General features: G+C 43.9%; 1 protein-coding gene across 1 annotated transcript in view; it reads right to left on the bottom strand.

Annotated features, from left to right (window-relative positions):
* PTPN22 (protein tyrosine phosphatase non-receptor type 22) overlaps positions 1-25,808 on the bottom strand; it is a 35,599-nt gene that overhangs the window by 3,633 nt on the left and 6,158 nt on the right. The window contains exons 2-20 of the mRNA XM_054024841.1: positions 25,237-25,345; positions 23,947-24,023; positions 22,734-22,829; positions 22,267-22,305; positions 21,728-21,799; positions 21,553-21,612; positions 18,931-19,073; positions 18,022-18,088; positions 16,862-16,939; positions 16,241-16,333; positions 14,225-14,301; positions 12,845-13,623; positions 11,368-11,451; positions 11,087-11,217; positions 6,423-6,450; positions 4,169-4,249; positions 3,287-3,393; positions 1,985-2,015; positions 349-426 (exon numbers count right to left, since the gene is read on the bottom strand). Of these exons, the coding sequence (XP_053880816.1) occupies positions 349-426; positions 1,985-2,015; positions 3,287-3,393; positions 4,169-4,249; positions 6,423-6,450; positions 11,087-11,217; positions 11,368-11,451; positions 12,845-13,623; positions 14,225-14,301; positions 16,241-16,333; positions 16,862-16,939; positions 18,022-18,088; positions 18,931-19,073; positions 21,553-21,612; positions 21,728-21,799; positions 22,267-22,305; positions 22,734-22,829; positions 23,947-24,023; positions 25,237-25,345 (2,230 nt within the window). The remainder of the gene's footprint in view (positions 1-348; positions 427-1,984; positions 2,016-3,286; positions 3,394-4,168; positions 4,250-6,422; positions 6,451-11,086; positions 11,218-11,367; positions 11,452-12,844; positions 13,624-14,224; positions 14,302-16,240; positions 16,334-16,861; positions 16,940-18,021; positions 18,089-18,930; positions 19,074-21,552; positions 21,613-21,727; positions 21,800-22,266; positions 22,306-22,733; positions 22,830-23,946; positions 24,024-25,236; positions 25,346-25,808) is intronic.

The following is a 25,808-nucleotide window of genomic DNA, read 5'->3' as shown; positions in this document are numbered from 1 at the left end:
CTGCCCGGCAAACCGTGAAGCCGGTAGCGCTCGGGCAGTCCTTTTCACATGGCTGGGAGTGGGAGGGAGGAGGGGGCGGAGTTAGGGCGGGGCTGGGGGTGGGGAATGGGCGGGGCCAGGGCCCGTGGAGGGTCCTCTTTTTTTATTTGTTAAATATGGTAACCCTAAATTAAGGCACATATTAAAATTACTTTTGCATCATACACTTACACACCCATTTGGTGATTTATGTCACTTTCCTTGCCCTAGCTAGTAGCTGGACTCCATATCTCTAGCTAGTCTTTTAAAAGTCTTTGTAGTTAACATATCAAAAAGTCCAAATAGAAAGGAATGATGTGAAGAACATACCGAAGCTCAAGAAAGAGCTGGAGTGGTTTGACTGGGAAGATTCTGGTGGTTTTGCCAGTGAAGATGGGTTACAGATACCTGGAAACACATAAGAAATCTTTAGCAGTGGGTGGCCACTTTAATTGCCTAAAAACATATCAGAGACAAATAAACACCTCCTCACTTCCTGGTACTCTGAAATATATGCAGATTGTTACTTTAACACGAGAGGTAATCTCCCTAACATACAAGCTTTATGGGCACGCATGAATAATACGCTGTACAATACACTGGGCATCTTGTTCGCTCAAAGTCAGTTTGGAATTTTAAGCAATCCAAGTTTTAAAATAAATCGTTTTAATTTCAGAGACTCAGCATGGGGTTAAAGTGACCATACAGTCTTAGTGAGAAATTCCTTATTAATGTACAAAACACGGGAGGGAGTTGCATTCCATGCAAGATCCAAGACAGAGACAAATGTGACTGTATGCCATCTTTGCTTTTCCTTACTCCCACCCAGTCATGGGGCCAATTTAGCCTATGGCATAATCTACTGCAGCCTTGAGTTTGCTTTAATTTGCATCCACTACAATAGTCTCCCAGGCTGGTATGTCATCTCGTAAAGGCCAAAGTACCTCAGCATTCAGGCCACCACCCCAACATACCTCCTACTCTGGAGCTAGAATGGGGGAATGACATAGAACTGAATACTCTGGTTGTATGCCACTTGGGAATACCCCGGTGCTGGAGGAAATCCGCAACCAGTTTGTTAAGGCAGTTTTCCACCTGCTTTGTGCTACTAGAGTGATGGAAAGCAAATGGAACAGGGACCAGGATCTGGCCTAGGAGTGCCCATCATAATGGGATAACAGAGCATGTGAATGACAGACTGTCTTGGCAGCTGCAGTTAGAGAACTGTCCCTCATAACCAGTGCTCAGTAAGAGAATATCCCTGTGGATATGGAACCTGATCTTGCAGAACCTTACTTACACAAGCTGTCATACTGTTTTTGATAGGATTACTTTTGGAGGAATAGTGTAGGATCAGACCCTACACCATTCCTCCAAATGTTGGCAAATGAACCGACAATATAAATACTAATAATACTCTTAATTCTGCTACAGGGAAATGCTTTGCGATGACATTAAATCAACACATTTGTTTCACAAGATGTTTTTGGCTGTGACTAATTTAAAAGTAGATGGATCAGATGTTAGGATGCCTGCAGTTTTAGGTAACACTTTTTATATGACAGCACCTCAGAATGCATGGGAAAGGCTGGGCAAAACAAGCCAAAAGCGTGATTAGTTTCTATGTACAGGAACTGGGATGGCAAGCCAATGCAGATTTCATATACACTAGCAACCTTGATCTTGAGTGAGACCATTAGCAATAATGGCTACATTGAGACATATAGATATTTAATTAATTCAGTCTCTGAAGTGCTTTGAGATGTCCAAAAGAAAGGTATTAGAGAAGAGCAGCAGATTATTCATCCAGTCAGCTGGTGAGTACCCTCAGCTCCAACCAAGAGCAATAGGAGTGAAGGAGCCTCAGCATCTTGCCGGTTCAGGTCTTAAAAGAGTAACAGATCTGTTTGCTACATTACATACACCCCACCAGGCAGACAGGCTTGCTGATGATCAAGAGACTTACTCTTTTTCATGTTTCGTAAAATTTTCAAGCTCTATAAAAAAAAAAAAGTTTTTAAATTAAAGATTCTGTTGTTGAGAGAACCATTTGCATCAAGCTGGAGATCAGCGCCTACTGCTAACAACCATGCAAAACAGTATGCATATATAGGGTTACCATATTTAACAAATAAAAAAAGAGAACCCTCCACGGGGCCCTGGCCCCGCCCATTTCCCACCCTTCCCCACCCCAACCCCGCCCTAACTCCACCCCCCCTCCCTCCCACTCCCAGCCACGCGAAAAGGGCTGCCCGAGCGCTACCGGCTTCACGGTTTGCCGGGCAGCCCCCAGACCCTGCGCTCCCAGACGGCGCTTCCCCAGCGCAGCTGGAGCCCGGGAGGGGAAGCGCCCAGCCGGGGGCGCAGGGTCTGGAGGCTGCCCGGCAAACCGTGAAGCCAGTAGCGCTTGGGCTTCGGCCAGCCCCTATGCCTCCGGACCCTGCGCCCCTGGCCGGGCACTTCCCCTCCCAGGCTTCGGCGGCACAGGGTCCGGAGGCATGGGGGCTGCCCAAAGCCCGTAGCGCTCGGCTCTTAAACAGAGCCGAAGAGTCAGGGGAGGAGCAGTGCAGCCGCGGGAGGGGAAGTGCCCGACGGCATTTTCACGGATATGTTCGGCTTTTTGGCAATTCCCCCCGGACGGGGGTTTGATTGCCAAAAAGACGGACATGTCCGGGAAAAAACGGACGTATGGTAACCCTAGCATATATCATGTCACAAGTGCAGAATCCTGCAGTTTCCTTTGTTTGCTGGCTTTTCTCAGCCAAAATGAAAACTTCCCAGAGTGTACAGTTAGTGCTGTTCAAGCTATACTTTTCTCAATAACTCTTCCCTGCAGCAGACACATTGAAAGGCTAAATGAGGGCATTCCCTAGAGTAGCACCTGAGATGGGGATTGTTGAGGAGTGGAGTCTGTCCCTTAACTGGGAGTTGAGGCCCTAGGTGAGCAGCTTTTCCAAGAACAGTTGGCATGGTACATGGAAAACTGATTGCAGTTAGGCAGCCAGTTACATAGCTCGACAGAGATTGCTTTTGTTCCTGTTGTGCAATTGTGAATCTTTTCTTCTTTCCTGCAGCTCTGTTTACAGTGTCACTCACCACAGACTATACTGCCTAAACGCATTCTCTTGCCATAAATACAAGAAGTCTCAAACCCAGGCCTCTTTTCTCCTGGCATCTACATGAGGTAAGTGATAAGAAAATAATAGCTGCTGCAGCTAGAAAGCTGGAGCTGTCTTTCCTCCCCGTTTTCTCTCTCAGATATCTTTACCTTACTCCTCCTGAAGCATTTCACAGACTCTTTTGATGACTCTTCAGAAGCTTTATTTCCCGATTCCCCAGGGTTGCTAGTGGAAGTCCTCACAGTAGGCTGCAGACCTAGGAAAACAACATATGCATCCGAAGAAGTGGGCTGTAGTCCACGAAAGCTCATGCTCTAATAAATTTGTTAGTCTCTAAGGTGCCACAAGTACTCCTGTTCTTCTTTTAACACATAGCAAAACATTTCCAGACGATCACATGCACATCCTCCTGCTTCATTTCTAAGCATTCTCTGTGTTGTATTTACAGTCTCTTTATGCAGCAATTCCTGAAATTGTTTTTTTTTATTTTTTGCCATTTTGTTTGTAATCTACCGAGCAAGTCTCCTACTTGCAATTTTTTTACATCCATTATATATACATATGCGGGCTGAGGGACGTACTGGCCGCCGCTTCCAGCAGCTCCCATTGGCCTGGAGCAGCGAACCGCGGGCAGTGGGAGCCGCGATCGGCCGGACCTGCGGGCACAGCGGGTAAACAAACTGGCCCGGCCCGCCAGGGTCTTTTCCTACACAAGTGGTGTCCCAAGTTTGGGAAACACTGTCCTAAGGGAAGTAGTGGAACCACCATCATGTGGGATATTTAAAGGTAGACCAAGAATATACTGTGAAGTACAACTAGCAAGGAGTGGGGGACAGGGTATGATTAGAGAGGAACTCCAAGTCTCTTCCATCTCTGATTTCTGGAATCCTCTTTATTCAGTTAGCTACAGGTTTTTCAGAGAGGAGATTTTATTTGCTTGGATACCTGGTCTTGTTTCCTTCAGTTAATCCTTTTAACTGAAATTATTGTACTAAATCTCTGTTACAAGTGAAGAAGACATTATCACTTACTCTCCTCATCTGCAAGAAAGAATGACTCAGGGGTTCTTTCAGGAAGTGGAGGAGGGGAGGAAGAGCGATCCCGGTGTTTCTCTGAGACACCAAGCGTGACACAGGTAAGGGAAACAAAACAATACAGTTTATTAGCGATTTAAAATCCTTTGTGACACTGTCAGACTGGTCAACTTGGGTATGACCCATAACAACTTAAGAGGCATTGAAATGTAATCACGACAACGTACTTATATGTCAAGTATCAGAGGGGTAGCCGTGTTAGTCTGAATCTGTAAAAAGCAACAAAGGATCCTGTGGCACCTTTAAGACTAACAGAAGTATTGGGAGCATAAGCTTTCATGGGTAAGAACCTCACTTCTTGCATCTGAAGAAGTGAGGTTCTTACCCACGAAAGCTTATGCTCCCAATACTTCTGTTAGTTTTAAAGGTGCCACAGGACCCTCTGTTGCTTTGTACTTATATGTGAATTTCAAAGAGATGTATTAGACCATGGGTTCTCAAACTGGGGGTTGGGACCCCTCAGGGGGTCACGAGGCTATTACATGGGGGGGTCACAAGCTGTGAGCCTCCACCCCAAACCCTGCTTTGCCTCCAGCATTTATAATGGTGTTAAATATATTAAAAAGTGTTTTTAATTTATAAAGGGGGTCGTGGTCAGAAGCTTGTTATGTGAAAGGGGTCACCAGTACAAAAGTTTGAGAACCACAGTACTAGACTAGCAATCATTAACCTATTTATTTGTAGTAATAGAAATCAAGGATAGATGCTAAGTGTATTTGTCTTTGTTTATCAGTATCTTGTTAGAAGTTTAACAATGTAACCAGATTTGTTTTTAGATGCTAATTCCCTTTCATGTCTTAATTGCATTATATTTGGCATGCAGATGGTTCAGTAAACCTTAAGATCAAAAATGCAAGATAATGCAGGAAACTAATACTATTTACATTGTCTTCAGCTTAACTATCTATGCTATAATGAATTACTGGCTAATTGTCATATGTGAATGAATGCAACTGGTTTGCTTGTGTATGCTTAGGAAATAGATTAGCTTCAGAGCAAAAGTCTGCACTGCCTATTCTTCATTGGGGAAGGTCTCGCTGTGAGGAGGCTTATCAGCTTGCTAGAGAACTATAAAGGAAGCTTTAGGCCTGATCCTTTTCATCTTAGTTCTGCTTAAACGTTAACAGGGAAGGTTTAAGCTATAAAACTGTGGTTTCCAGGTTTACCTGGGAATTCTCATGGAAGAGCTTCAGCAGATGTTACACCTGGATTGCCTGCCTATTGGATTATAACCTTTTAAATTGATTCCAGAAACACTTTTACAAATAAGCAGCCTCACCTTCTCTGCTATGAAACTGTCCTAAGGACTTTACACACATTTGTATGTATATTGATCTTTTAACCTTTTGCATCTCTTTTCTTTTTATTATGAAGCCTTTAGTTTTCGTTACAAAAGGGTTGGCATCAGCATGATTATTAGGTAAGATCTGAGACTCTCATTGACCTGGGAATCAAGTCCGGTCCTTTGGAACTGGTGAACCTCACATAATGGTGAATCAGGTTTTCAGTAACCACTCACTCACTATATTAGACTTATCTGTCTGGATGGAAGTCAAGGGTTAGAATGCTTAAAAAGACTGTATTTGGCTTCTTGGTGACCAGTGTGGTATTATAGAAGCTGTTTTGTTACTGGATTGGTGAATCTAATTATAGAATTAAACCGCCAGTTTTGATGATTGTGTGCCCTATTCCTTGCAGTCTGCCTTGAGTGTAGCATTCTCAGTGCGGCTCATCCAGTCCAGTTCCCATATCAGCTTGCTGAACTGGATTGGGCTGACATCCTCTATGGTGACCACAGTAATGCAATCCGTATAAATTTACAATCCTTCCCAAGAGAACATGCAAGTGCTACAAGTGCCCATTCCCAAGAGAATGGCAGAGAATGTTCCCAAGGCAATAAACAGTCTGAGAAGGAAACAATGACAACTCGTTTTCCGGATAAGACTGAAAGAAACAGTAGCACAAAAGGATACCAGCTGATTCAGGGACTGATTAGGAGATATAAAAACTAACACTAGTTTGGTTGATGCACTAGTCCGTCATGTGTACAACAAAGCTGTTCCTCTGGGCATGGAGCCTAGGGACTTTTACAAAGTGCAGTTCGGTACAGTTACAGTACACTACCGAGTTTACTACCAAACAGACAGGTATCTCAATGGACTCAATGAAGTAACATAAAGATAAACTGTACCTGATCTGGAGCTCCGGAGCTTCACACTCTGGAAACAAACAAAAAGGGAAAATACTTGAAATTTCAAAAGCCAAATGCGAATCTTTATATTGTGAGCAAGTAGGCAATGAACAGGAAGTGATATTACAAGCACTGAAACACCACTTACTAATGTAATGGACGATGAGTTCTACATTTCTTATATTCTTGTTATTAACTGAATCTGTGTTTCAGAGGAAGGATGCTCTTGTGGTTAAGACACTGGCTGGGGAGTTCAATTCATGGTTCTTCTGCAGTATCCCTGTGTGACCCTAGGCAAGTCACTAACTCTGTCAGTCTCTGTTCCTCATCTCTGAAATGGGGGCAACAATATTTTCCCATCTCATATGGGAACTGAGAGAATAAATTCACTCATGTTTGGGAGGGACTCAAGCCTTGTCTACACTTCAAACTTAGGTTGACATAGCTATGGCATGCAGGTGGGAAAAATCCACATGCCCAAGCATCATAGCTATGCAGACCTAACCCCCAGTGTAGATGCAGCGAGGTCAATGGAAGAATGCTTCCATTGACATAGCTACCATTGCACGGAGAGGTGGAATTCCTACAGCGAAGGAAAAACCTCTTCTGCCACTGTAGCACCCATGCCTCAGATGCTACTGTGAAGGGGACCTATGGGTGGTGGCTGGAACCCCCCTTCAGGGAGGCTAGCCCCTGGCTCCACCCATGCGCTCCTCCCCCTGCAGCCAGAGCCCCAAGACCCCCTGACCTCCTCTGTGGCCGGGGAAACCCACACACATTGGCCGGGGAAACCCAAGGCTGGTAGAAGCCCCGAGGCCTCCCCCACACCTGCCTGGAGGTGCCAGAGCCAGCCGCAACTGCTCCACACCTCCCCTCCCCAGACCCCAAGCCGTCCATCTCTTCCCGAAGATGCTTTTGACATGACCCATCCAGGTACCGGGGTTGCTGAGGAGGTGGTACTTGCTACTCAACTTCCTAGGTTCATCAGGGAGTCCAGGGAGATTACTGATGAACCTGAGAAACTGAATAGCACATACCGTCTCCTCAGCCACCCCAGAATCTTTATTATGCATGGTGCATAATAAAGCAAAAATTTTGCTGCCAAACCCCGCAACCAGGGGTCTGGTGGCCACAGCAGTCTCCCCAGGCATATGATACCCACCGCCCTTGAGGGAACCCCATAAATACCAAGACAGATGTAAAACTGGCAGCTCAGGTTGTGATGTTGTGCAGTCTATATGGTTTTATAAAAACATGATAAGTGGATATACGAATGGATATAAACTGGCCATGGGGAAGTTTAGGCTTGAAATTAGACAAAGGTTTTTGACCGTCAGAGGGGTGAAATATTGGAACAGCCTTCCGAGGGAAACGGTGGGGGCGAAGGACCTGTCTGGTTTTAAGATTAAGCTAGATAAGTTTATGGAGGGAATGGTTTAATGGGATAACGTGATTTTAATCAAATGAACAGCGTGCCATCACTGGTAAATAGTATCAATGGCGAATGAGGGTCTGGCTGGAGAATCTTGCCTACATGCTCGGGGTTCTACTGATTGCCATATTTGGGGTCGGGAAGGAATTTTCCTCCAGGGTAGATTGGCAGAGGCCCTGGAGGTTTTTCGCCTTCCTCCGCAGCATGGGGGAGGGGTCACTAGCTGGAGGATTCTCTGCTAACCACAGGATTTGGGGACTTCAACAGCAGAGTCAAGGGAAAGGGGTTGGGATGGCTTTGTGGCCTGCATCATGCGGGAGGTCAGACTAGATGATCATAATGGTCCCTTCTGACCTTAAAGTCTATGAGTCTATGAGTGAATATAATGTAACTGGGATAGTTTTAGGAAAAATATGGTAATAAGTGAATATAACGTAACTGGGATATGCTTCATGCAAAAGGTCTCTTGTAAGGTATTATTACAAAGCTCATAATCTACTGAGTGTGATCATCCTATTTGTAGAAATGTACCACTCTTGTATCTAAAACTAGAAATATAAAACATAACTCTGAGGGCCTATTGTAATTATGTAAAGTGTGGGCCATTAAGGATGGTTTGGAATCTTGATGACTCCCATTGTCTGCAGATGGCTGTATTTACCTGTGAGTCTTCCTGTATATGTGTGTGCTGGCAAGTGAGTAATGAAGTCTTGCAGTGACATGTGATCATGTCACCTGAACTGGAATCCATCTTTAACCTGGTGCTTTTCCAGTGATGGGGGGTGGAAACCCAGAGGGACAAAGGGTTCCCGCCTTATGCAAAAGATATATAAAGGGATGGAAGAGAACAAAGAGGAGAGAGGAGCCATCATGAAGAATCCCCTAGCTATCACCTGAGCTGCAACAAGAGCTGTACCAGGGGAAAGAATTGTGCCCAGGCCTGGAAGGTGTCCAGTCTGAGGCCTTGGCTACACTTGCAGCTGTACAGCGCTGTGAGGTAAACCTGTCTTCGTACAGCTGAGTAGGGAAAAGCACTGCAGTCTGTCCACATTGACAGCTGCCAGCGCAGTGGTGTGGCCACACTTGTAACATTTGCAGCTGTGTTGGGAGCGGTGCATTATGGGCAGCTATCCCAGCATTCATGTGGCTGCAACGTGCTTTTCAAAACAGGGGGGTGGGGTGGATTGTGACAGGGAGTGTGGGGGGAGAGAGAGTGCTTTTTGGAGCATGTCAGCTCTCTATTTTGCAAGTTCCGAACTCCCGCCCCCCTGCTCATTCGTTTACTCACTCAAAGCAAGCTGCAAATTGTTTGCTTTTCTCTGTGGTAGGAGCTTTGAAACCGGCACTTCCGCATTCCTGCAGCCGGTCACAACAATGGAGAGGATTGGCCACTTGACAAGGTGATTAGTACAGCCCTGCAAGCGTTTACACTCACACCTGTGAGTCGTAGCCACTCCGCTGCAGCTGTTATTCCTCTCCGAGATGTGGAGTACCTGCAGCGGAGTACCCAGGGAGATACAGCGCTGCAAGTGTCCTGCCAGTGTGGACGGGGAGTGAGTTACAGCGCTGGGGGAGGCTTTACAGCGCTGTAACTTGCAAGTGTAGCCAAGGCCTGAGAAAAAAATTACCAAAGCATCTCTGAGGGTGAGATTATCTGTATTCAGTTTGATTAAGCATAGATTTGCGCATTTTATTTTATTTTGCTTGGTGACTTTGTTCTGTCTGTTACTACTTGGAACCACTTGAATCCTATTTTCTGTGTTTAATAAAATCACTTTTTATTTAGTAATTTACTCAGAGTATATATTAATACCTGGGGGAGCAAACAACTGTGCATATATCTCTATCAGTGTTATAGAGGGCGAACAATTTATGAGTTTACTCTGCATAAGCTTTATACAGGGTAAAATGGATTTATTTGGGTTTAGACCCCATTGGGAGTTGGGCATCTGAGTGCTAAAGACAAGCAAACTACTGTGAGCTGTTTTCAGGTAAACCTGCAGCTTTGGGACAAGTGATTCAGACCCTGGGTCTGTGTCTGGAGCCAGACGGAAGTGTCTGGCTCAGCAAGACAGGGTGCTGGAGTCCTGAGCTGGCAGGGAAAACAGGAGCAGAGGTAGCCTTTTGCACATCAGGTGGCAGCTCCCACAGTGGTTTCTGTGATCCAACCCGTCACACAGGTGACTTATGGTCATTAAATATCCTAGAGCACTTTTCACAAGGGGGTTAATTAATAGTACAGCCCTAGGCAAATGTCATCACATTCCACCTTTGTAAATTCCCCCTGCAGTTTCAGAGAAATTATTCTTCACTTGGCTACTATGCCACCCCAGAATTAGCTGCATTTCAGGGGTGAGTTAGTGACACCCATGTAGACATTTGAGGTGTGTGTTCATCTCAAGTTAGCTAACTCAAGATTAAGTCCTAGTGAAGACTAGGGAAATTGGTTGTTTTTACACAAGTTAACAGGTTGAAGTAAATCCTAGGCTCCTCAGTTGTCTTTACCTTGACTTGTGAACTCATGTGAAAACTACAAGCTACTTTACCTTGCGTTAGCTAACTCGAGTTAAAAACACACCTTTTTTCCTAGTGAAGATGCACTCTTGTAGAGAGCTTTGGGATCCTGCAGGAAGAATGGTGCTGTATAAATGAACATTGTTATTTTTAATAGGATAGGCAGGTTCATCATTATTTATGCTTGTAATACAAAAGGGCAATCTCCAAATATTTGTTAGTAACTAAGTTTCCTCATTTCCTGATATTCCTTGTTTGCCACTTCACATCTATTGCATTACAGAATGCTGCGGGCTATATTTTTAAACATCTTTCTATGTTAGATACATTAATATAGGATCCCAGTTCATTGCTTTCATTCTGAGGGGATGGCAACATAGTGACTGAATGATTCATGACTCCCTCTGCACTATTCCTGTCCCCATCCCCAGTGAAACTCTGGAATGCATTTTGGCCCTTATGGTTGTAGACAGTAGTGTGAGGGCTAGTGGCACTTCTGTTTTCTCTTAAACCACATTGGCTACTACCCTAAAAGTCTGTCTTGACAGCCTCAACTGAAATCACTTCTGAAGACTGAACTCTGAATCTGAAATCTGCAGTAGTTTAAGAAAAGCACATGCCATCCAGACTGGTATATTTTTTGCAGAAGCAGGGAGCATTACACGGGGATCTGCATAGCAAAATTGCTAGGAACAGATAAAAACATCACTTTAGTTACCTTACTTGGCCTCAGTCTTACTGAGTCATCAAATATCTTTGGCTGAGGCACCCCACTCCACTCTGAAGAGGTTCCAATGTTTATATTTCTTGGTACAGGTTGGTGGTTTAACGTTGTCAGTGGAGGTTGACCTGGAAAGAATTAAATACAAGAGGTTTTTTTTTCACTTCCTGGGTAGCCCAAGTAATTCATTGTTGTATGCTGTGATTCAAGCATTGAGCAAATCATCAGAACTGTCACTTCAGCACTTCTTAAATTAGCACTTCTCTATTTGCACTTACCAGTTTCATTGGCCACAATGAAGGACTCTGGGGTTCGCTCAGGCAGAGGGGGAGGAACATCATCGTCTGGGTCTGGAGATGCTTCTAATTAAATAAACATGGATAGTTATTTGGATTTCTTTGGACAGTCCTACCCTTACCACAATACACAGCTAAGAAGGGTCCCTACAAAGTTGTGCAGCCTTGAGAACTGACTCACCCAAGTCATTTAGTCCACATCAAACATCTAATATAAACCGATTGTTGACAATCCATCTTCCACCAAGAAAAAAATCATCCCCATTTTCCCAGGCTGTGAGGGATACCCCCATAAGCAATCCACAGAGCTTGAAACCCATCCATTGTGAGCCCTGGCTCATGTTATCCAACCAGGCACCATAGATTGTGATTAAAATCTTCTAAAACTTTATTTTAAAAAATCTAGGTATATTCCAATATGATTTCCACTTGCTCTAGATAATTTTAAAACTGTGTGCCTGCTTCCACTTGTGTCAGTAGCAGAACACCCATTGTGGAGCAAGATCAGTCCTTATGCATGTTAACCTGCATAAACTTAAAATTAACATTGTTACTACTAGGTGGCAGTTGTGCTGGTAACTACTCCAACCTAAACTCCAGTATAACACCTTCAGTCAGGGATTAGGGGTCTGAAATCCCACAGAAAGCTGGAGAATTTCCTCAGAGCACTTTTGACATTTGGGTCCTAAAGAGCCTGAATGGAGCAAAGATGGTTTTAGTTTTAGTTTTTACTCCACACCTACAGCAATTCCAAAGTAACTGACAAATACTGCACTGATACCATTGACTTGGACATGAAGAGAACAATCCTGTACCCAATGGAAACTGTGGAGTAAACTTTATGTGGGCAGAATGTAACTTTGCAGGCTTAAGTTCAGCCAGGACACCAGGAGTGAAATCCTGGCCCTATTTATCTCAGTGGGAGTTTTGCCACTGACTACAATAGAGCCAGTATTTCCCCAAGGGTTCCAATCCAGGACTCTTTCAGAAAGAGCTATGGAATCTTTAAATAACTGAGGGAAGGGATCCTTAGTGGAGTCCCTAAAACCACTTCCTTTGGTTTTCCGTGGAGTGATGCAATCCAAGTATTAACCAAACCCAACCTTGGTTATCTTATATCTGCTGAGGTCACAGCCTGAGGTGACATGGTAGCATAGAGCAGAAGTACTAGAGGGATTCTGATGGTCATGCTACCCCAGAAAATTATGGCAACTTCTATGGAAAACTGAGGCAGAATCAACAGTTTGAAGCCCAGCTCTGCCCTCCACTATGTGGTTGTGGTTTCTACTGAAGTCAGAAGGAACATTTGAGTCCCTTGTCCAACTGAGTGGGAGTGCTGGATTCGGAAATAGAACAGGCTGCAGGAAAATCCTATGTGAATTTCAAAAAGGTATCACACACCACATGGTAAAACCCCAGAATAAATGAGCTCAGCTGGCAACACTGCCACACAGCTTACTCTGCGAGGATGCCTGCCTGTCATCCAATGGGTGAACATGCTGGGACAGAGGAGTTGACACTGGAGGACTGGCCCTGGTAGAATCCAAGGGCTGGATTGTGGAAATTGCAGCAGGGAAAGAAAGGGAAACTGTTTCATACAGCTCTGAAAAGTAGTCAATAAACATCGGGGATCCTGGATCATCTGAAGAGAGCGAAGAAAAGTAAGGGTCTTCCGCTGAGCAACAATATGGGGAAGGATGTAGGCCACTGCTCATGTGTCGCGGGGGAGCGTCTACTAGTCTGCTTGAATGGTTCAGTTCAACAGAAGAAAAGTCAGTCTGCTTCTTAACCTCAAAGCCCACAGAACTGCAGGAGTTTGGTAGCCAGGGGCCCAAAGAGGATACAGCATCCCCTCCATCCAGTTCCTGGGTGTCTCTCTGCTGCACTAACTCAAAGGGAGTTGATTTGGTTTGTATTAATGGGGCCTTGACACTAGGGTTTCTCTGACATGCAGCTGTAGATTTCAGGTTCAGAGGAATCTCGTCAGAAAAAATGCTGCTCCAGTCTAAGCTGTGATGTTTCTGGAGTGGTTCCCCAGACAGCAGAGCGGCACCTGCATTCTTGCTGCTGCTGAAGTTCAAGGCCCCAGAAGATAGGGCTTGTCTAATGGGAGGAACACTGTGCCCATAGTTGTCAGGTACTGTTGAGGGCCTACAGTTCGAAGCATCAGTCAGTGATATTTCCCCTTGGGCCATATGATCAGAACTTTGATGTAGCTCCTGTTCCTCTCGCGCTGAACTGCAATAAAGTACAGTTATATGAGAGCAGAACTATTTACCGCTCAGAAAACCCCATTACTATATAAGCAGAGCTCCACGGCGTTCTAACCCCCATGTGCATACAAGAGCAAGTCCCCAACAGTCCTTGCCATGTTTTTAGGGGGAAGCTCATCCTGTGCAGTGAGCCTACACAATGCTTGTGGACCAATTAACTCATGATTGAGCCCTACTTTGAGGGCTTAAGCAGTGAATAAGCCTGTGCTGGCCCCTCTGCATGGGTGAATTTTACCAAACAGCAAAATAAATGTTTTCCTGATCAAAACAGAAGATGCAAATCAAAATCAATCTTCCTTCTAAAATATATTGAAAAAGAGACCTATATAAAATGGACATTTGGTACCTGAATCTTTGTAGGCAATTACCATGTCTGTGTCTCCCTAAAAAAGTATCTATTTTTGTTTCAGTGTTTTGTGTGCACTCATTATGACCACTCTCTATAGAGGCACACAGGATTCAGGTGCTAGAAGAACAACTAGAAATAATGTTATTTCATCCGGAAATTGGAAGTCATTGACACATGGCACTTGCACCATGTGTGTCTAGATTAGACCTGCCCTTACCAGCTTGGTAGTGTCAGAGAATAAGTTTCTTCCAGTGGGCTCAGAAGTGGCTGGAGTCTTGGATGATTTGTTTGAATCTATTGAAAGAGAAGGTTAGCGCTCACTCGTATTGCAGCAAGACTGTCAGGAAAGCATGCAGGCAATACACAAGGTTTCATTTCACTTTGTTATTCCTGGTGATTGGTTCTGCCAACTACCTCTGCCTATCATTGATTGTTTGGAAATGAAAATGCAGGAACAGCAAAAACAGACACTGTCTTATTGGAAGATGCAGTACATACATTTTTACAAGAATCAAACTCTTCCCCAAAAAGTTTGCAATGTCTTTGCAGCTGGCTGTGCTTCTAGGACCCACATGCTATCTGGCTACATGGAAATTGGTTTTGCTTTTGACACTTTAGTTGTGCGCTCATCCCCTTCTTTTGATAAAGCGTTTTCAAAGGACAGCCAGGTCTCTGCAGCCGAGAAGGTTTGGCCAAAAGCTATAAAACCACATCCGGACTCAAGTGTTTCTCTGCTTTCTGTGTCAACCTGGCCTCACATCTGCACGTAACCATGTGACTGTCCACAGCACAAGAGAAGGAAGCTGACTCCCACAATCTGCTCAACCAATTCTGGCTGTGAAGTCTCAGCAAACACCAACTTATTACAGCATGTCAAACTCAGATACATATTTTAAAGGGTTCAGTTTGAAAGTTGGACTTTATTGTGGAGTCAGTCTTAAACCCTTTGCTGACAATGCCAAATGTTTTTCATTGTAAGCCCTATTTCCACCCCCTTTTAACTGAAGTTTCTCAGTCTGAGTCTGTTTAGAAATGCATTTGTTTCAGAAAGTTTGAAGACAGCCAGACAAACCATGTTTGAGGTGGAGGGCTCTGAGCAATAATAACAAAGAAAGGTCAGAATTAAGAAGTGTTAACTCTGTTTGGGATGTTACAACTCAAATATGACTTGACCACACAATTTCAGACTCAGACACTTCATCCTCCATCAGAACTAGATGTGGCTGAGGAATTTACATGTATTTTTTCACTGTACATTTTAGCCTCTCTTCTTCCAGGAGTTAGCTGTAATGGGCATTACCTAGCGCAACTCCTATCTACTTTGTTGGGAGCGGAACCTTTTGTAGCGATGTCTTTGATTTGTGTTTTGTTCTCCTACAGTAGATTTTTCTCAGGGGAATTTGGGATTTCTTTTATATTGTTAGATTCTAGTCAAAGCTATTGGAGATGAATAAAAGAGGTGGAGGGCCCAACCCTGGATTGACAGCTGCTGCTGCCTGTATGGCATCTCTCAAGGCAACATGTTAATACTAGCTTTTGCCTCTTATCGCATCATCCACTCCCATTTGGCCAATACTGCCAGTTTGACCGCCAACCTGTCCAATGAATATTCTGAAACTTTCATCTGTGATGCTGTGTACACATGGACAGCCTTCCTGAACTAATCCATAAGGACACTACGCTCTGCTCCTTCTGATCCCTCCTCAAGACCCAGGTCTGCTGGGATGCCTACTAGAAATCAGCCAGTCGAGGTTGACTGTTTGGGGAAAGTCAATACTTTATTTATTCATTATAATAAACAATTACACACACAAAAAGCAAGTGGAACCCTCCGCTGCATCTTGCTGCTGTAACAGGGATTGCATAATGAAGGGGAAGACTGGGTTTGTGGTCAAGGCACTTGACTGGGATTCAGGAGATTTGGGTTCAGTCTCTGCCTCTGCCATAGACTCCCTGTATGACTGTAATCTTTCTGCCTGTGTAGAGGGTTAGTTAGAATGAATGCAATAATGTGCATGTGGTGCTCTCATACTACAGTTCTGGGGACTATAGATTGGAGCCCCTTCACGCAACCATAATATAACCATTAAATATACAAGAGCAGGAACTGCATTCCTTTAGTGCAAATCACTTCCCAGTTCAGCAGGGCTTGGAGGAGTTTGAATCTGAGCTAACACATCTCAGCCATAAGAGGACAGCTAACGGCAGTATGCATTGGGGAGACAAATCTTACCTCTATGGCAGTAGAATCTGACTGGACAGTAAGCACTTCAATCTGTCTTTTAAAGAGTTCGATCACAGCATCGTAGACCAATTCATACTGTTCCTAAATAGAAAACAGAAGAAACACAGGAGATGCAGGTATCCCCATTACTCACATCCACTTCAGACAGCAGCCAATTCATCTGAACCATGCAACATATTAGCTCTTACAGTGCTGGAAACTCCAGTCCTTGGGTTAAGCAAATTCTCAGAAGGGGTTATAGCTGCTGTTTTCAAATGGTCAAGGTTTGAGTATGTGTTAATGTCAACTGAACAAACGTTGTGTGCTGAGCTTCCTCTTCAATACATCCCAGTCGAAGCCAGCTTCGCTTACTGAACAGTAACTTGTTTCAGCATAGACAATCACAAGTACTAAGCTACATCATCATGTACTCATTTGATTTCTCCTGATAAGCTTCTTTTGTGAAAGAGTCTTACAGAATACAAAGCGACATGCTTGCTGCACACAGAGGCTTGCCCCACAGTGTAACAATACAAGTTTGGTTCTTGCAAACCCTGAAGAGAAGTTATGGGTCTGGTTTTATAGCAAGCATTTAGTAGCTATGACCTACTTGGAGCTTTCTGAACATACCTTGGTTTGCACTATTGATGGCCTTTGTGTGCGCATTTCCTGGACCAGACTAAAAATACTGAAGTTCTCTGGAACAATCTTATAAAAGAGAGATCATGAGAAATTAGAAATGGGCCTGAACCAAAACCACTCCCAAATAGTGATGCAGTTCAGACCTGGATCCAAACTTCAGGCCCATTGTTACAAGAAATCTTTACTGCTTGTGATTTTTTTCTTTGTTGATGAATCCTTTCCCTCCTCACATATCCCCTCCCATCTTCTACTCATTAGGAGGCATCCCTTTCTCTGACAACAGCATGAGAGACAAATACAAGTTCCATGGAGTGCAAAGAGAAGCTGAATTTATGGCAACCTGCTCTGAACTGTGATCTAGATGGATTTTAGTGTGACCAGGATGCAGAAAATAGCCACTCCTAGAATCCTGTCTTGAGACAGGCATTCATCCAGGAATTACTTCACAAGTAAAAAAATAATCTAGTTTTAGAAACCTGAATTTCTTACACTAAAGGACAGAAGATCAGGACTGCAGCCAGGCACAGGATTGCAGGCAAAAAGCCAGTTTAACAACTGATGTCAGAGCAGTGGTAAAGCACTGTGACCTACAATTCAGATAGGAGCGTAGCAACAGGAAAGAGGCTTTTATTGCCTCTTTATGTCTTAGGTTGTTTTAAGGCCTCAGAAGTGGTTCATATCAGCATGTGGAGAGAACACATGTCTGGGACGAACAGTAAACACTATGGAGGAGGAAGAGACAGGATGAAATTAGGACAACATGAAACAGAGCATGGAGATTATTAAACTCATCTGACACTGCCTTCAAAGAGTTGGGCCAGCATAGGGGTTGGAACTAAGGGTGCTGCCGCACCCCCTGGCTTGAAGTAGTAATAGCAACTCAAATACATGGTTTCTGCATTCAGCACCCCCACAATAAAAATTGTTCCGGCACCATTGTGGGCCAGAGGGAGTTTATGAGAGAATTAGCATATGAAATATACTCAAAGGCAGCAAGAGAATTTGCTATCATTGGGAATATGGTTCAAAAAAGACTGAGCCAGACACGGGCACTTTGAGGAACAAAAGAGCCCAGGGTAAAAAGCAAGCACTGGGTAGGCATGCAAGAAAACAAAAAGACTGATCCCCGGCACTGCTGAGATACTCACCCCATCCTTCAGCAGCTTCCAGGTATAATCAATGGCACAAATAACTCCTGTTCTCCCACAACCAGCACTGAAATTAAAATCGGAGCCCTGAGATTTGAGGAGGGGTTTTGCCTACACTTATTACTTGACATTAATCTCTCTTCCTTCTGTGTTTTTATTCATGGATCAATATTGTTATTCTGCAACTGATGCAAATCCAAGTCTACATTGCCTAAGCCCATGCACTGTATTTTCTGACCAAAGGCAGCCCAATCGTATCATATCATATATCCTATCAGTTCCATCCCTGAGCCGGCCTCCAATGATGCCTTAAGGAGGAAGCTGGCTGCTGACACCGGTGCATTGCCCTGTTCATTTCAGCCATGTTACTCTAGAAGCAGCACCTCTAGTGCCTTACCAACTCCCACAGCACGCTGCAGAGCGATCACTTCCACACAGGATTGCAATCTCTGCAAACAGATGTGGCGGCTATTCTGCTCTTGGCAGTAGGAACATAGAGATTTGCCAGATCGTGAGAGAGCATTGGTCCATCAAAACCAGGACCCTCCCTGCATCCACCACACAACGCTGATTGATGAGCCGCAGGAGGATGAAAAATCCCACATGGCACTTGAACAAATTTCTTCCATAAATCCTAGGTGATCAGCGGATGCATGGGGACTGATTATATTTTTCTTGGTATGTAACTACAAATATCATTGTACATACAAAGTAGCCAGCTTTTTTTCTATCCAACTTGCTCAGATACAGCTTCTGGCTTTAGAACTTGCTCTCCTCAGACAGGGGATTTGACCTAAGACTTTAAAAAGTGACAGGCTTTTTAACACCCACCTAAACAGAAAGAAAGAAGCTGTTCCATTCACTTGAGGCTAAATAATAGCATTTCCCTTGCCAGTAAAACCTCCTTACCTGCAGTGAATACAGATGGGGATGTTGTCATCTGGCTGGTAGCAGCGCATCTCCCAGATAAGCTCAAGAATGGGGTTGATGGAGGAGGGTACATCATGGTCTGGCCAGTTTTTATAATGGAACTGATAAATAGTGCGAATTACCTGTAAACGAGAAGAAAGAGGAGGAGCTAAGGCCAGGAATTCTGCCTGTTTTATGTGAGGAGAAAGCCCCACGTCTCAGATGTGCATGTCGGTACAGAGCATACAAACAGGTGGCCATTCCAAGATCAAAAAGGCATCAAAAAAGTCAATATGTGCTACACCCTCCACCAGTACCCATTTATACTATATTTCTGGAATATAACCTGTCTGTCACTCTGTAAATGTTCTCTTAGGCCTTTTCAGTTTACATGGCACTCCTTATATTGCCTGCTAATAGTTTCTAAAGAGGAAACAGTGAGGCTAAGGCCTGGACTATGCTAGGAAATTAGGTTGGTATAACTATGTCACTCAGGGATGTGAAAAACCCATATCCCTGAGTGATGCAGTTAAACTGACCAAACCCCAGCATAGACAGTGCTAGATCAATGGTAGAATTCTCCCTTTGACCCAGCTGCTGGTTATCAGGGAAGTGGAGTACCTATGCTGATGGAAGAAACCCTCCGCGTAGGTACAGTAGAACCTCAGAGTTACGAACACCTGGGGAATGGAAGTTGTTCGTAACTCTGAAACATTCGTAACTCTGAATAAAACGTTATGGTGGTTCTTTCAAAAGTTTACAACTGAACATTGACTTAATGCAGCTTTGAAACTTTACTATACAGAAGAAAAATGCTGCTTTCCTTTTTTTTTTTTTAAGTAATTTATGTTTAACACTGTACTGTATTTGCTTTTTTTTTGTTGTTACTGCTGCTGCCTGAGTGCACTTCCTGTTCCAAATGATGTGTGTGGTTGACTGGTCAGTTCGTAACTCTGGTATCCGTAACTCTGAGGTTCTACTGTAGTGTTTTCACTGAAATGGTACAGCTGTGCCGCTGCAGCATTTTAAAGTGTAGACAAGCCCTATGTTTTTCTTATCCAGAGAATAACACCTTGGCTCTCAGCTAAAACAGCTGCAGAAATTAGGGTTTGACAACTTGGCTATTTTTACTTCCTTTAGTATATAATCACTATGGAATCAAAAAATAACACGTTGTGGAATATTGGCAGCTCCTTCAAAGCTTACTGTAGAAACCCTAAAAAGCAACAGAGGGTCCTGTGGCACCTTTAAGACTAACAGAAGTATTGGGAGCATAAGCTTTCGTGGGTAAGAACCTCACTTCTTCGGATGCAAGTAATGGAAATCTCCAAAGACAGGTATAAATCAGTATGGAGATAACGAGGTTAGTTCAATCAGGGAGGGTGAGGTGCTCTGCTAGCAGTAGAGGTGTGAACACCAAGGGAGGAGAAACTGTAGTTTTGAGAATGCTTGGTGAAGATCACAACCGCATCTGCTCCAACCCCTCAGACAGAGACCAACACCTACAAGATCTTCACCAAGCATTCTCAAAACTACGATACCCACACAAGGAAATAAAGAAACAAATCAACAGAGCCAGACGTGTACCCAGAAGCCTCCTGCTACAAGATAGGCCCAAAAAAGAAACCAACAGAACTCCACTGGCCATCACTTACAGTCCTCAGCTTAAACCTCTCCAATGCATCATCAGTGATCTACAACCCATCCTGGACAATGATCCCTCACTTTCACAGACCTTGGGAGGCAGGCCAGTCCTCACCCACAGACAACCCTCCAACCTTAAGCATATTCTCACCAGCAACCACACACCGCACCATAACAACTCTAACTCAGGAACCAACCCATGCAACAAACCTCGATGCCAATGCTGCCCACATATCTACACCAGCAACACCATCACAGGACCTAACCAGATCAGCTACAACATCACCGGCTCATTCACCTGCACGTCCACCAATGTTATATATGCCATCATGTCAGCAATGCCCCTCTGCTATGTACATTGGCCAAACTGGACAGTCACTACGCAAGAGGATAAATGGACACAAGTCAGATATCAGGAATGGCAATATACAAAAACCTGTAAGAGAACACTTCAACCTCCCTGGCCACACAATAGCAGATGTTAAGGTAGCCATCTTACAACAAAAGAACTTCAGGACCAGACTCCAAAGAGAAACTGCTGAGCTCCAGTTCATTTGCAAATTTGACACCATCAGATCAGGATTAAACAAAGACTGTGAATGGCTATCCAACTACAGAAGCAGTTTCTCCTCCCTTGGTGTTCACACCTCTACTGCTAGCAGAGCACCTCACCCTCCCTGATTGAACTAACCTTGTTATCTCCATACTGATTTATACCTGCCTCTGGAGATTTCCATTACTTGCATCTGAAGAAGTGAGGTTCTTACCCACGAAAACTTATGCTCCCAATACTTCTGTTAGTCTGAAAGGTGCCACAGGACCCGCTGTTGCTTTTTACAGATTCAGACTAACACGGCTACCCCTCTGATACTTGTAGAAACCCTGTATCTCCTGCAGTCAACAATGGTACCATTTAATTAGAATAAGTGCAGTAAAGCCAGTTGGATGCTCTTCCTGCCTGACCATTTCCCTACTTACTTTGTTCAGTGTCACCTTTAGAGTCCGAATCACATATTCAGTTTTCTTTTCCTCCAATTCCTGCAGAAGCAATACATTAGTCACTTTCTGCAGATACATGGCACTGGTTTCCATAAAGGTTGCCACAGATTGTGGAACACTTGTTAGGCAGGATGGAAAAGGCTGATGTACTTACACAAGTGATGGTGAAAGGACCACACTGGAGTGGTGAATCGCCCACCTCAACCCAGTACCGCTCACACTTTTTCTGTTGTAAAAAGCAGGAAGATTCTGTGATTATTTGTCTTTACACCTGCCTGCCATGTCTCCTGCCTTGTCTTCCCCAATGGACAGTTATTTGTTTCGAAATGCTTGGCTTTGTTGCTGAGCTGACTCTTGTCTCCCTCTTCCTTGGGGCTCCCAATACACGGTTTCTCCAGAGAGACAGCACCATTTTCTGATGATCCAAGCACCTGCTTGGCTGCTGGAGTGAGCCAACAGCATCACAGTGTGTAGTCTACTGAGACCTTTCTCTCTTGTAGAGGCTAATCTCATTCTCAGAACCAGTTTGGCGATGATTGAACAAAATTGTGTGCATTTGGGAGTCTCCAGATATGAACTATTCACTGATTTCTAAATATGAACTAATTCTTTGTGAAACCCAATGGAAATGCACATTCTTTCTCCCCCTGGTGACACCAAGACACTGGCTTCATGCTCCGACACATTACTCACCTTCCCCATTTCAAACTCCATGCAAGCCATAACCACAATCTGTAAAAATAAAGTACATAAAACCTGAATGTCTCTTAATCAGGGGAGAAAGGCAGATTTTAGATAGGATAGTTAAGTAGCATTCAGGGATATTTATCAGTTGTGAGAAAAATTATTTTGGGCCACATATGGGCCTCTTACTCTGATGCTTCTCAGCTAGGCAAAATTTGGGCACCGTTCACAGCATGGGTGCCAGAGACCTTTCAGCTCCAAAGCTCTCCCATGGAAGACTGTCATGAGACAATACTCATCCATCATGGTATTTTTGATAAAGACCCTCATGAAAAATGCAGTGAGCATGGTGTACAACTCGTGATCCTGGCACACTAACAGCACATACTCATTATCCAACCAGTAACACAAATACACATGGACTTTATTGCAAAGCTGTAAAAATACGTAACAGAAAGCACCGATCTGCATCTTACCAGGACTTCATATTCCCAAATCATCCTCCAGAAGTCAAGAACAGTGGTGGAGAGAGGACCCTGGGTAGCTATATACGCCCTCGGCCCATATACTCCCTAAAATGAAATTCAGATTGCATATGAATATAATATTTGAATGGGCACTAAGCACCCGAAGAGACAGAACCAGCACTAATTTAGAACTGTACTGCATTTACATGAAAAGACTAAAGTGCTTTAACGACTAGGACAACTGTAGTTCCTTCAGCTTTTTGTCTGGCTCTCTGAAAAGCTGTGTGTTTTCGCTCCTGCAGTGTCGCTAGTTGGACTGACAGTCCAGTCAACAGCTGACTAGCAGAATCTACCCTTCTCTACTGATAGTGAGAGATGGGTTTGGAACAACCCCCGCCTCTCACTTCCAAACAGCATCAATTTTTTTCTATTTTAGGGGGGAGCTTGCTGACAAATGTTCAAAATACTGATCTGGTCTATGTTTTGCAGTAGGGCATATCCCTACTTGTTAATATCCTGGTCTGGCATCCTTTATAATGGTCTTTGCCCTGTACAACGTGGTTAGGCAACATTCCTTGGCACAGATGGAGGGAAACGTCTCTGCTTCAACCACAGCAAGGGGAGAGGCATTTACAAACCGAACAAAGCTGTAGGGGTGGAGGAATGAGGTACTGACTTGCCCCCGTCTCTTGCTGGCCACAGATGCCTCGAGTTCTACTGATGTAACTGGGTCTCAGCACTGATGTGGGCGCAGAGCTTCCTGTCTGAGCAGTGGCATCAGAGGCCTTTGCTAGTGGCAGGCAGTGTAGAGTCATTCCACTCGCCATTGAACACATACACACAAAGGAATATAAAGCTGATGGGGACACAGGGCTCTGAGCTTGGAGCTGTAGTCTGAAAACTGCTCCCCTCCCCAAGATCATGCACTTCTCATATACCAAAGCCTGGCTTCCTGGACATTTTAAGGGGTGTTGGCATGGAGGGTTCTCAAAGGTCTCCTTAATTTCCCCCCGATTTCATTATCACCCCCACCATGGTGAGCCACCCCATAGCCAATGAGGACAGGATGGAGCTCCCTCCAGTGGTACAACTCTAGATATATGTACTTATTCTGTATCAGCCTGCCACTGTCTGCTCATTCCATGCAGCACTGCCATGGGAGCTGCCTTTTCACAGCTCAGTGTGATGCACTTGAAAGTATGTACTACAAACCAGGCAATACCTTGATGAAGTTGGCATTTATGTAATGAGAATCTTTATCTGATGTGATGAGGGAGAGCTCCACTCTGCTGTGATCAACTGCAGGGGAGAGAGAAAGGAGTAATTATTGTTTTTATTGTATCACATTAGAGCCTAGAGGGTCCAAATTCTGTAGATTTTAAGGCCAAAAGGGACCATTACGATCATCTAGTCTGACCTTCTGCCCAGCATAGGTAATAGAATTTCTTATTGTGATTCCTGCATCAAGCCCATATCTTATAATTGAGCTAGAGCACATTTAAATCAAGGCCCATTGTAGTAGATGTTGTACAAGTAACAGAAAAACTTCAAAAACAGATTCCAACGAGAGACTGCTGAGCTAGAATTGATATGCAAACTAGACACAATCAACTCCGGTTTGAATAAGGACTGGGAATGGCTGAGCCATTACAAACATTGAATCTATCTCCCCTTGTAAGTATTCTCACACTCCTTAACTGTCTGTACTGGGCTAGCTTGATTATCACTTCAAAAGTTTTTTTCTCTTAATTAATTGGCCTCTCAGAGTTGGTAAGACAACTCCCACCTGTTTATGCTCTCTGTATGTGTGTATATATCTCCTCAATATATGTTCCATTCTATATGCATCCAAAGAAATGGGCTGTAGTCCACGAAAGCTTATGCTCTAATAAATTTGTTAGTCTCTAAGGTGCCACAAGTACTCCTGTTCTTCTTTTTGCGGATACAGACTAACACGGCCGCTACTCTGAAACCTGTCAAAGTACGTAGTATAACAGTCTCTGCCCTGAAGAACTTACATGGAATTAATGTGCCCCAAAGACATCTCTGTCTAAGCCTTGCTTTATGTGGTTTCTCTGAAGTTGGACAGCATGCACATTATACAGCAGACTTTCATGTAACAACTTACCTAATAAATAAGAAAAAATATTTTCCCCTACTGAATAACCTACAAATCCCCACAACTATGTATATACATTAAAATATTAAAAAGTGACATCTTAAATATTAATCATGGCATTCAAAGCATATTAAGAGTTGCTCTGTGGAGGGTCACATGGAGATATGCACAGGTATGTCTATCTGATGAGCATAGGAGAGCATATGCCTATGTATGTATGTCCTGATGTGTGCTGCATAGCCTACTTTGGTGTATGCATGCCTATACATGCTAGGCTTACATACTGATGTCTATATCCACGTATATACTGGGCAGGGGAGGAGGGAGAATCTAGTATGACAATAACTGGTAAGAAAGAAAGGCTAACTTGCAAATTTGTTATTTTCAACCTACAGGGTAAGATGTCCTTGTATCGATTTTTCTTGATGTTTTCTGGTTGCTCAGACGCTGCCGTTGGGTATATTCTGTCTGATCTGTATTTTGTTGATTGCCTTTTCAGCTTCTGTGGTAAAACAATGGAAAGATTAAAGCGAATGTGTTACAGACAGCACGGTGTTAGAGAGCATGTCTGATGGTCCCTAGGGGGCCAGACTCACCACCACAAAGCAAGGTCTGCACTATTCATTCTTTCCTGATTGGCCTCTCTCGAGGCACTCAGCACGAACAGACAACAGTAGCCACTCGAGAACCATTTTGCAGCCAGGAGTTCTGAAGACCAGAAAGTCTGCATGCTGAGCTGGGGACACTAGAGGCTCTGACACAGGCTTTTGAAGTGCCTCTTTAGAAAGTTATACATTTATATGGAACACAAAACTTCTGCCGTACAAACTTATCATTTTCAGCATAGATGCCAAGCAGACAACAGGCAATAGTGACATTAAGCTATCTCCAACAAATGATAAGCAATTCACTTTTCTCACGCTGTAGCTAAGAACTGAAGCATCTTTGTCAAATAATCTCTGGTT

This window comes from Malaclemys terrapin, chromosome 4, assembly GCF_027887155.1.
Source record: "Malaclemys terrapin pileata isolate rMalTer1 chromosome 4, rMalTer1.hap1, whole genome shotgun sequence".
In the NCBI taxonomy this organism is placed as follows: Eukaryota; Metazoa; Chordata; order Testudines; family Emydidae; genus Malaclemys; species Malaclemys terrapin.
This window is presented reverse-complemented; position numbering and strand designations above follow the sequence as displayed.